This window comes from Armigeres subalbatus, chromosome 2 (assembly GCF_024139115.2).
Source record: "Armigeres subalbatus isolate Guangzhou_Male chromosome 2, GZ_Asu_2, whole genome shotgun sequence".
NCBI lineage: Eukaryota > Metazoa > Arthropoda > Insecta > Diptera > Culicidae > Armigeres > Armigeres subalbatus.
The window spans coordinates 141561643-141573974 of NC_085140.1; the positions used below are offsets into that span (position 1 = coordinate 141561643).

General features: G+C 36.9%; 1 protein-coding gene across 1 annotated transcript in view; it reads right to left on the bottom strand.

The window, feature by feature from the left end:
• LOC134210921 (uncharacterized) overlaps nt 1–11656 on the bottom strand; it is a 334560-nt gene extending 322904 nt beyond the window's left edge. The window contains exons 1-2 of the mRNA XM_062687358.1: nt 11599–11656; nt 9762–10468 (exon numbers count right to left, since the gene is read on the bottom strand). Coding sequence (XP_062543342.1) covers nt 9762–10061 — 300 coding nt within the window. The 5' untranslated portion in view covers nt 10062–10468; nt 11599–11656. The remainder of the gene's footprint in view (nt 1–9761; nt 10469–11598) is intronic.
• Nucleotides 11657–12332: the final 676 nt, after the last annotated feature.

Genomic DNA, 12332 nt, shown 5'->3' on the forward strand with positions numbered 1-12332 from the left:
AGCCGATATGTTAGCAAGTCACGTTGTTCGTATGCCGGAAGAATGTCAAGCGAAGATAATATTTAGTAGAGAACCCGGAAGAGGCCGCAGGCTTCGTGGAAGGCCGCGTACACGATGACTTTCTGCAGTTGAAGGGGACCTGAGGGCGCTCAACGTTCAAAGCGACTGGAAGCGATTGGCCCAGGATCGAGTCCAATGGAGAAGGATACTCCATTCGGCTAGGTTCATCGAAGAGCTGTAGCCCATCAAGTATTCAAGTAAGTATGTTAGCAAGACTCGGATTATCCACTCATTCCTGTGAACCAGAAGCATGTTGTTCGTTATCCACATGTGTTTCGAAAAAAAAAGGTGAAAATGTGGATAACTTCAAATTTTGAAACGAATTTGAAACACACTCCTACTGAGACAAATGGTTCATAACACATAATATTTCCGTAACCCGTGAAATTCTAGTTCCTTCAACCGGAGACGGGCCAGCCTAGGGCTGAAAGTCTCCTTAATAAAGACACACACAAAAATAGTTCCTTCAAGGAAGATTTTGGAACATGAATGTGCCCAATAACAGGTTACTGTTCGAGCCGTTTAAACTTGACGATAATAAAAAAAAACTTCAAAATGATTCATATCGCATTAGAGGCATGGACAAAGAGGACTCGGAATATATGAAATTGCATTGCCCGGCAATTTTCAATAAAACAGTAAATTTCTCCGACAAAAGGTTAGTACCTAAAACCCAATGAAATCTGGAGTTAAACACCCAACACAAAAAATCCAAAGTTTGAAAAAAATCCAAACCGTAGCAAGAAGCCCCGGCGCCGTTGGCGAAACCGTATTTTGAAGCATGACAAATCATATAATAACTTCAGATGTTTTAAACAGAAATTTTCGGCTTTCAGTCTTTTAGCTTTCAGTTTTTTAAACATTTGACTTCAAACACTATAAAAAATATAGCCAAAAAAAAATCGCGTAGAAATATAATTCTATATAGGGGTAATGACGGTTTTGGCAGGTTTTGTTCTATTATTGACAGGGGTTTTTTTTATGACTGATTATGCTCAAATTTGGCCCAAACATTCTTTGCATATCAAAGAATATTGTGGCCAAATTTCATAAAATTCGGTCGACAAAAACCCTCCTGCCAATAATAGAACAAAACCTTTTTTTTTTTTGTGTCTTTATTAAGGAGACTTTCAGCCCGAGGCTGGCTCGTCTCCGGAGAAGAACAAAACCTGTCAAAGCCGTCTGTTCCCCTAGTAGTTTTATTCTCACATACCATATGTGAAAAATAAAAATGAAGCGGTAGAGGTTTTACGTTTCTTCTCGTAACAAATTTAGTACAAATTATTATGATCAATTTGAAATGTCATACATCAAACAATGTACGAACTAGGTGGAACCTACAATATCATTTTACATTTGGACTGACTTTTGATTACACTTCATCTCAATGACAAAAGTAACCGCAAAATATCCAAATTATATTCAATCTGGAAAAGTTTAAATTTGTCAAAAAAAGAAAAGAATACAAAGCTGTGATATCGGAGGATTGCGGACGAAAGTACGGACATTTTAAATGCTTAACCTAAGAGCAACTGCGTTGAACAAGCACTCAGTCCACGACAAGTATTTTCAGTCCCTGAAAAGAATCAAACACAAATAAGCTACTGGTCATATTATGATGAAAGCAGTTTGTTTAACTAGAATGCACTGGCCATTAGGGTGGTTCACAGTGCTCATCTGATTCTTTATCATGTTCTGAGTGTCCTCTGAAAATATGAGCTTATTTGGATTAAAACTGACTTAGCACAAGCCGTTTCAAGTTTCCATGCAAATTAGTATGGGGAATTTTATTTTTTCATTTTACTGATAATGACGTTTCCCTATTATGGGCAGGTTAAAAGAAAACCTACATAGCTAAAAGGGATACTCAACAGCTTTCACCCAACGAAAACCGCAGGTTGATTAATTGTCCCAATAATTAGTAATCGATTTTAAGACAGGTTGCGAATCTTTAGTCATGATCGTTAAACTTCTTTGAGGGCATCACTGAAATGTGCAGTGCAACATAGTAGCCTGAATTTGTGTGTGCTATCTTTCGCGCCACGAGCAGCAATGTTGCCTGTTGATGAGTTATGCAATTAGCTCCAGAAAACTACGGTATAGATTAAATTCGATTACTAATTATTGGAACGATTAATTAAGATGCGGTTTTCACTGAGTGAAAGCTTTTGAGTATTCCTTTTAGCTATATAGGTTTTCTTTTAACATGCGCTTAATGCGGAAGCGTCATTAACAGCATAATGATAAAATAAATTTCCCCATACAAATTTGCATGCAAACTTGAAACGGCTTGTGCTAAATCAGTTTTAATCCAAATGAGCTCAAATTTTTAGAGGACACTCAGAACATGAGAAAGAATCAGATGAGCACTGTGGAGCAAAAACGATTTTTTGAACCACCCTACTGGCCATGCTACGACATTCGTTGACGTTGTATGCTCTGGGGGATATCACTCTGTGACCGATCACATTTACGATCAAGCACGAGAGAACTACACTAAGAGGGAATAAAATCAAATGCAGAAGTAGTGGACGACAGTCGGAGCAGCCAGGAATCATCTTGATGGAATATCCCCCGCTATTGCGAAGCCATTTGGACGGAAACGATGCCAGGAACCAAAATCTCTACGGTCGAATTAATTCTATTTCATGTTGTCATTCATTCGCCTAAATTTTCAAGTTCTGAAATAAAAATGGCTTTAATGCAGTCCGAAACCGTCATCGTAATTCGCAAGCAAATTGACAGCAGAATAATCGACCGAGAGTTAATGTTTTTCCTGGTTTCTCCCATTAAAAGTGTTTATGAATACTTTTCTCATTTTGCTGTCTTTCGCGTAGTTTGGAAATATTTTATTCAATATTATGATTTTTTTCAACTTCTCGTGGACCATGTAAAAAGCTCCAAAAGAAATGCTGTTAAACTTTTTTTTTAAATTGCTGTAAAACAGCAAAAAGTAGTTGTCAAAACAAGCCAAATATTATTGCTAGACAAACAGCAACATATATTTTGCTGGATCAATGACTGATTTTACAGCACATGAAAATTCTGGAAAATTTTGCTGGTTTCCATTTGAAAAAAGTTAGTGTGTATCATAACTACACATGTTTAACAAAGCGGGCTTGGTAGTCATATGGCTACTGCTTCTGCCTCATACGCAGGAGGTCGTGGGTTCAATCTCAGGTCCGTTCCATTTTCCTACTTTGTATCTTTCTCTATATTCCTCATGTTCTAGCAATCACTAGAACTGGAAATGAACTTCCATACCGTTTCCATTACTATTCCTATACCTTCAACTTGAGTATTCTAACAATAATCTGCTAGAATTGGAAATGAATGAGCTTTATAAGCTCGTTTCCTACATCCAATTAGAAATTCCATCAGTTGCTTTCTCCTATCTATCACATTGGCAGCTCGTTAACCAAGACGGACCTCTGCCTCTCCAACCTAACTCAAAAATTCCAACAAGCTCAAGCTTAAAACTACACATGTTTAACACCCAATAGTATTATGAAAACGATTTCTCCCGGGAAACTGTATTTAGAACAACTAAAAGTATTTGTTATTCCTTAAGATTCCCATGCAAGTGACTTCCTGATACTTAAATACTTTAACACCCGCTTTTTCGAATAGAACAGAACGTCCAATGTTGAACGGCTAAAATCAATGTCTATGTTTGAACACTCCATAAATGATGCACGGAGGAAAGCATTTTTCTTCAGTTCTTCATTATTATTTTTTTTTTTGAGAAGTCTTAACAAATGCTATCGCATTGGGCACAAAAAAAGAGTTACCTAGTTGCAAACAACAACACACGAGTCATTTTGCGTGAGATTTCGATGATGTTTGACGTTTTGCCTTTCTCGTATACAAAGTATACGTAAAGGTTATATGTTCGCTCCAAAAACAAACTTCTTTTTATAGGAGGCTCGGAGACCCATAGTGTTATATAACGATCGACTCAGCTCGACGAATCGAGGTGATGTCTGTGTGTGTGTATATGCGCAAAAAGTCTAGCCCACTTTTCAGGCACTTATCCTTAATCGCTTGCAATAAGTTGCAGTCGATGCATAATCCAGTCCCATTGTTTCCTATTGAAAATTGGCTGGATCAGACTATGGGCTTAGAAGTTATGGTTAAAATATATTTTTTAGACAGCAACGAGTGGAAAAGTCTAGCCCATTTTTCAGGCACTTATCCTTTACCGATTGTTTCGGAGGATCGAAGCAGGCTCTGCGCGCGGGCGGTCGTGTTTTGTTTTCTGGCAGCATATTTTTTTCTGTTTTCTTTTCGCAGATATTTTTGGTTTCGGCTAGTGCTATGCCGCCGGGACACGGGTAAGTAAAGTATTGATTTTCACAGAAATATTCAACAACCAACGCTGCACAGTAGGCCTGGCCGCATTTATATTTGAACTACATCTAGTATGTGCTTCAAATATAAATAATGACAAGAAAAATGATAGAAATAGTCGATTCTACCACTTTCCAGGATTCTTGCAAGTGATGGCTGTGTATGTGTAGACTAGACTAGACTAGACTAGACTTATCCTTTACCAATTGTTTCGCAAAAGTAGCGTTCGACATGGAATCCCGTCCCATTGCTTTCTATTGAGAACTGGGCAGACGGGATCAGGAACTATGGTCAAAATACATTTTTAAGCAAAAAAGGCGTGGAAAGTCAGGCCAACTTTTCAAGCAGTTTTCATCAACCGATTTGCTCGCAACCAATTGTGTTCGGCGGGGAATCCTGTCCGATTGTTTCCCATTGAAAATTGGGTTGATCGGACTCTAATTTTTTATTCGTAAAATGCATTTGAAAAATTCGCTTAGGGGCAAGCCAGAGTAAACGCGACGAGCGATGCGATGCGACGCGATTCACGTAAAAGAATAACAATCATTATCAACAGGCTGTCAAATTGCACTGTCGCGTCGCGTCGCATCACACGTCGCGTTTACTCTGGCTTGCCCCTTAGTATTGGGGCACTTGGTCTTAACTTGTTTACTCGCAAGTTGTATGGGACGGCGAATCCTGTTTCATTATTCATTAAGTTTCTGCCCATTGTTTTATATTAAATTTACTATACAAATTTTAGCCAGAATATTAGGTATTAAGAACTAACTTACTTTCGAGCACGTTCAAAATGAGATCTGTGTAGAAAAGCCGCGTAGTCGATAGCAGTTCTAATCTGCTGTCAGGTTTTTTTACATGAATATTAAAAAATGTATGTGCATTCGTAGCTATTGAAGACAATTGTCATCGACAAATACAGATTGAAAATTGTCTCAAGTCACGCTTTTTTGGAACAGAAATATTCCATAGAGGAGAGGGGAAGTAACTTCACTGTTCATAGAAATGAGCGTTTTTAAATTGCGTTCTGAAATCATTCGATTAATACTATTCATAACTCATCTTCAATTTGGTTATAATTAAAACCTTCAAATCCAAAAATCGCTAGCTCGGTTGATGGAATTTTGAAATCCTTTGTAGGACTAATTACACATATATCGGAGTAAGCTACTTAACTGGTTTGTGAGTTAGGAGATGACAACTTGTGCTGTAATCAGGAAAATTTAAAGTATCAAGTCTTCCAGTTAGTTTCCGTCGTAACCCACTTCTATCTACCATAAGCTTTTCATACGCAATCGAGAATAGGATTTGAGCTAATTTTGTTCGTAGTTTGAATTATCGTTAAACAAATAAATGTCATTATTAATGAGCGTTTGTGGTTTTGAGGGAAAGTTATCAGGTAATCCATTTTTTTACTCTTTCGCTATTATAATGATGAAGTACGTCCTAATAATCATTTAAATAGGATGTAGTTTGTCTAAAATGCTTGCTACATACTTTTGAACATTCTTGGTTTTCTAAAAGGTGACGCTTATTGTTTGTTTAGATTACGAGATGTTACACGACAACTTTAACATCAAGAGCCTCCTTATTATAGCTTTATCCTAATAAAGCTTGTAGTAGGAATAGGCTCTCAAAATAGTTTTAGCTACATTCTCAATATTTCGAAGATACCCTGATACCCTTGCAATAATGCAAAAAAAAACGTCAACTGTAGTTGTGTTGATACAAAAATTTACAAAATTCTTTTTTTTCGGTTTTTTTTTGTGTGAAAACGCAAATTATCACGCTGTGATTTTGTGGAATAATATTTCTCTAATAAGCTCCTAAACAATTTAAGGAAAATAGGGGTGTTGTAAGCCGTCTTCTCTGAATGGATGTCACTCCTAAGAATACGCGTTCTGTGATTTCTGTTAGAAGTATTCAACAAACGTTTCCCTACTTTTGTGATAGAACACATAAAACAACCAATCGATCAAAGTTTATAAAACGAAATAAAGCGTTGAAATTTCAATAGCAAAGCAAATGCGTTGCTAGAGAGTCCATCCTTACTCAAGGCAACCCAAGCCAAAAAATATCAGTGATTCACAAAATTTTGGGATTTTTTGAATAAGTACAATGTTTTTTTTTAAATTTCTTTATCAGCGAGACTTTCAGCACAAGGCTGGCTCGTCTCGTGACAAAAAATTAAAAAGTCTTACAAAAATTGAAGGAAACCTCTTTTTTACAAATCATTCTTTTTTCTCTTGATATTTTATGAACATTATAGCAAATTATCCGCGCCCACGCCGTTGTATTTTGAACAACACTATGAGTTATGACTCAAGTACCAAAACGCAATCCGCGCCAAATTCGTGCGTCCTAAAATCGGAAACATCGGAGTGGCATAATTATTATCATTGTGTGCCACATGAAAAATATTCTGTCTGCAATATGATTTCAATCTCTTGTGTTGAATAAACTAGAATCGTATCCAGGAAAAATGTTTTTGAATACTGAAAATTTGAAATAGAAGAGAAAAAATAAATTATCATAGAAACTTTGTAATTGTAACATCCGCCATTGAAGTAGGTCTCTGCCTTAATTCAAGCTAGGTTTTTGCATTGTTATTGAGAAAATTTCTCAAAAATCAATAAACGATTTTCTTGGGTAAAAAAATATTAAGAAATTATGTGATGCATATTACCATTTGAGGGATCTGAATAAACAACTCTTAAGTTAGACTAACATGATGAGATCAAAACTGGACGTTGATGTCATTCGATAAGCGAATTTCCCATGAGTGATGCTCGAGAACAGATTAGAAAGTTACAACAAGTGTTAATTTTGAAGCTTCCTTTCTCTTGTAACACTTTTTGAATCAATTTAGATTAGATGCTAGTTTTTTTGGCTGAATAATTTTCGCTTTTAAAATATAGCTTTGAGATTTTCTTATTAATTTTTTTTTATTCTGAATCTTGGGATAAAATAGTCATAAAATAGTTATAAAAACACAATAGGACTAACCTATTTTATTTTATGAAACCGTGATATGACTCTTGTATAAAAAAGAATGTGTGTAGTTCTGAAAATGAAGTTACATTGATAAAAAGTTAATATCAAACTTATGTAAGTTTTTTCGTGAACACTTAGTGAAACAACGACAAATGAAGTAACTCAACTTTGATGATATTTTAAATAATATTGTTCTCAAAAAATCAATAGAAATTCTTTTTTTTTGTTTTGCAACTAGCAAAAAAAGGTTCCTAGACATCGAAGTTGACAATTTTGTTTGGAATTACGTAAAATCTCGACATTTTGTGAAATATAATATTTCCAAATTCCCCTGTTTTTCTTCGTGGTTTAGGAAACACCAAAAGGTCTGATTTTTGCCAATTCCTTTTTGGGCTGTTTTTTATCATTCTAATAAACACATTCCGATAGCATCACGAAATTTCACAGACTTCCGCCGAATTTTGGTCTATACCAAAAGTACCCAATTTGATTAAAAACATGATAGAAAAAAAAAAAAGAAATTTCAAATTTCTTGTAACAATTTTCAAATCGAATAAGTATTGTAGAAAAAACTTTTTGTAAATCAAAATCATTCAATCTGCTCAAATTTTTTTTTGTCGTGGATCATCTCCAAGAATCGGTATAATAAACTTACGTGAGCCTCAAACAGACTGTGTTTATTCTTCTTCTTCTTATTGGCATTACATCCCCGCCTCGCAGCTTAGTGTTCATTGAGCACTTCCACAGTTATTAACAGCAAGGTTTCTAAGCCAAGTTACCATTTTTGCATTCGTATATCATGAGGGTAACACGATGATACTTTTATGCCCAGGGAAGTCGAGACAATTTCCAATCCAAAAATTGCCTAGACCGGCACCGGGAATTGAACCCAGCCACCCTCAGCATGGTCTTGCTTTATAGCCACGCGTCTTACCGCACGGCTAAGGAGGGCCCCTGTGTTTATTAATTTCATCCAAATAGCTCATATGAAAGTAAACTTTTTATAGCTGAAATGGTATGTCAACGTCGGCATAACTGAAATAAGTAGTGCGATTTTTATATGGTATAAAATATTAATCTAAAAATCGGGATGTAACATTTTTTTTTAATACATATTAAGGACATTTTCCAATACCAAGGCGAAATTCAATTTTATTTATATAAAAAAAAAGAAAAGCAAATTTGCACAAAAAATAGACAATTCTAACTTTTCTGTGGGTTGTTATGTTACATGTTACATGAAAAGAAAACACATAAGAGAAATCAAATAAGTGCTATAGGGAGATAGATCTCATCAATTCCATTATATCACATATATTTGCAGTGTATTGTAGCTGTATCTAGAAAAATGTTCTTGATTTCGATTTTTTTTTTCAAGGAAAAACTCTTGAGAAAAAAAACAAAGTTTTTCAAGGAAGAGTCTCCAAGGTAGAGTCAACAAAATGTAACTTCTATATGTTTATGCCGGACTAAAAAACGAACTTTTCAAAAAAATACAAACTGGCGAAAAATATCAATTTTTCGTCAATTTCAACTGTATCAAGTATCAAGGAATATAATTTCTAATTTTATCTATTGGAATAAAAAAAATCTGAAATTCAAAAAAATCTGTTTTTTTGTTTACCCGAATGATAAACTTATTTTTTTTAATAAATCAGTACATAACATAAATGCGTGCACATTCTTTAAAAAAAATGGTGCGAAAGAAACATGTTTTAAGTTTAAAAAATTAGCACCTTTTTTACGTAAAAAAATTTTGTTTTTTTTTTGTGACGGATGGTCATTAGGTTTTTTTTTTTTCAAAATCCCACTGAATTTGATTGCAAATAGAAAACAAAATTGCATAAATTATGTTGAAAATGCCAAAAAAAATAATTTTATTGCAATTTTAACAAAACTTCATATTGTAACAAAAGTAGGTCAAGATATTACGCACTAACTTTTTTACCAGCAGTACCCAAACAACATCGGTCAAATGTAATTGCTCACAAATTGTTGTTAATTACACATTAATTGACAAGATTTAAACTGATTTACCATCGACGAGCAGTTTTAAAATTTTTAGTTCAAATTATCCACCAAACTGTCAATCCAGTTCATTAGGTCACCATTTTATTGTCCTCGATTGAAAAATTAGTCACAGGCCAGCTGCGTCTCCAGCACAACATTTTACTCGCCCATGGCCAGCTTTCTTCTGATACATGAAGGCACATAGATACGCCTTATCAACACCCGAACAGCACTTGAGTACACAAACCGTCCATACTCTTCGAACAGGAACGCACAAGTCTCAAATCATCCCGAAAAAAAAAAACACGAATAACAAAACCGCAACCATCATCATCGGAAGGGTCACTCACCTGTGTTGCATCGGTGTAGGGTGTGCTCGAATTTTTGTCCACCATTTGTGACCCGAACAGCACCGGTGGGACTAATTGCTGCACCATGGTCACTGTTTGACCGTTCACTAGTGCCGTTTGTTGTTGTTGTTGCTGCTGCTGCTGCTGTTGTAGTCTTGAAGTGTCAACCAGTAACGAAGTCAACGGGACTCCGGAATTGTTACCAATTTGCACCTGCACCGCACCGGTGGTATCCATCATTTCACCAGCAACACTTTGGGACACTACCAGCTGAAGATCGTGATTGTGCTGGGGGACCATATTTTGCAGGGGGGTGCAGAACTCTGCACGCGGTAGCTGAATTACTTTGATTCGCACTTTCTCCACTTATTCTCTCCAATTCACTGATAGAAGTGGGGGAGGTGCCCACGTTGTCGTTAGCAAAGTTTACGTGTTTTGAGAATTTTTCAAATTTTTCGGCGAATTTTTTTCGCTCACTGTACGCGGCATTTGCACTTTTTTATGAGTTGGTATGGCGGGGGGACCGAGAGCGAGAAAATCTTTTTTTAGACACTTATCAACACACCATTCGTTTGAGCTCGCGAGCTGTGCCTGCAGCTGCACTTTTCTCCCGAAGATACACTTCGCACTTGCCTTGCGTTGCACTTTTCGCTACTCTGCCCTGTTGTGTTTAAAAAACATTCAACCGCCGCTCAGGATCAGATTCGCTTGAATACAAACGTAAATAATTTGATTTACAAGTCCAATGACATTAGATTATAGCTCTCGTTGGCCGGCGTTTTTCACGAATATTCAATCTTCGCCCGTTTATGCGGGTGGATTTTTGTGTTTTTTTCTTCTTGGTTGCTCCTTATTCTGGTGGATAACAAAACGTTGCTTTTTGATGCCTTAAGCTTCTAAGATGTTTATTCAGCACAAAATTGATTAAATTTTTCTTAATTCGCTTTGACTCATTTTCTATCAATAGCTGCTCTCCAAGTCATCCCTTATCTCATTTGTAAACTTTAAGGTCGTTGCATTTCACTTAGCTCTTCAGATGTATTGCCATACGAACTTCATCTTCATCAGAAAGCTCACTAGGAACTTCGAAAAAACACCTTTAACAATTTTTCTTCCCAACTTGTCTAAACTCAACAGTAAAGTTGTTCCAAAGTTCGGAACTCCCGCTGAACCGACACTGTGTAAATTTTCAACTTGCTTCCAACAAACTTCACACGAAGTATTTAATCACCATAGTCTCTACCAAAATACAAGAAAATTGTGCGTATCGGTTTGCACTCGCTATGCGGAGTAGCTTCTTAGGCGCTGTGTATTTTGCTTTGCTAGCTTGATTTGCTCTAACGAGACTCGAGGATATTACTGTTTTTTTTTTCAATTGATTTTCCAACTGTTGCTGTTTTTGTTGCGTTTCACGTTCGAGGTTTTCCAATTTATGCACTCTACGAGGATATAAGTTTTTTTTTTCAATCCGCGATTTTGGAAAAAAAAATCCAATTAGTTTTTCCACTAGCACTAATGTGGTCAAATTGACAAAAAATATCGTTTTCTTGCAAAACTTGTAGTCACTTCCAGAAAGTACGACCGAATCTAGATTAATTTTTGTCGAACGACTAAGTGTTGATTGAATACCAGACTGGTATTGAATACGAATGGAAACACTTCACCAAGTCGCACATTTTCACAAATTTACACAAAAATGTCCTTGCCACTTCCTCGACCATTCAATATTTTTACAGGTTTTCAGAGATACTAGTTTATTTTGTTTTGCATGCTTTCTACTTCATAAGTTATGTTTCCCTTCCATAGGACTTAACAACTGTGATGGGAAATGTTCTACCAAAAACACAGAGTCTAGAAGAGAGGACTGCAGCTCAAAACTAAAATCCTATTTTCCGTCCGTTCGTGTTTACTGTTGCTTTGAAACTGAACTGTGGGTTGACGGTGAGCCCGTACCGAACCCTACCACGGTATAAAACAAATTGTTCCAACACTGCGAGCAGCGAGCCTGCGATACTGCGAACACTCAGCACCTAAGAGAGCGCGCTCTACTACCACACATCGCATTTTCCTTTTCCATGCTCAAACTCTCCCAACCAGCACCGAATTCACCTCACTCGGTTGCTCTGCTGCACACTCCCCCTTAGCATATTCACCACACCTAATTCTGTGTGAATCACACACCCGCCTCTTGGGAAGAAGTGTGGCAACGCAACGGTCGGATGGTGGTGGGTCGAGGAATGTTTGCATCACTCACGCTGCGATGCAGCGATCAGCTGGTCGCTGAGAGACCTTACCCTTGTTTTCCGCACCACACACTCTACCACCCACCACACGGGGCGCTCTCGTATGGAAAACCAACAAGCTGAAAACCGTTCGTACTTGGTTACTCTTTTCTCTCTCAATCAGTCCGCTTTTCCGCTCTCACAGTGGTGCAGTTTTGTTTGAATGACGACGGTAGTTCTATGACGACACGCTCTCGTCTTCTTCGCACACCACCCTATAGCTCGGTACAGAATCATAGACCCTTCTCAGAGCATTTGAGCATATCCGCGATTCCTCAATACGTTTCCG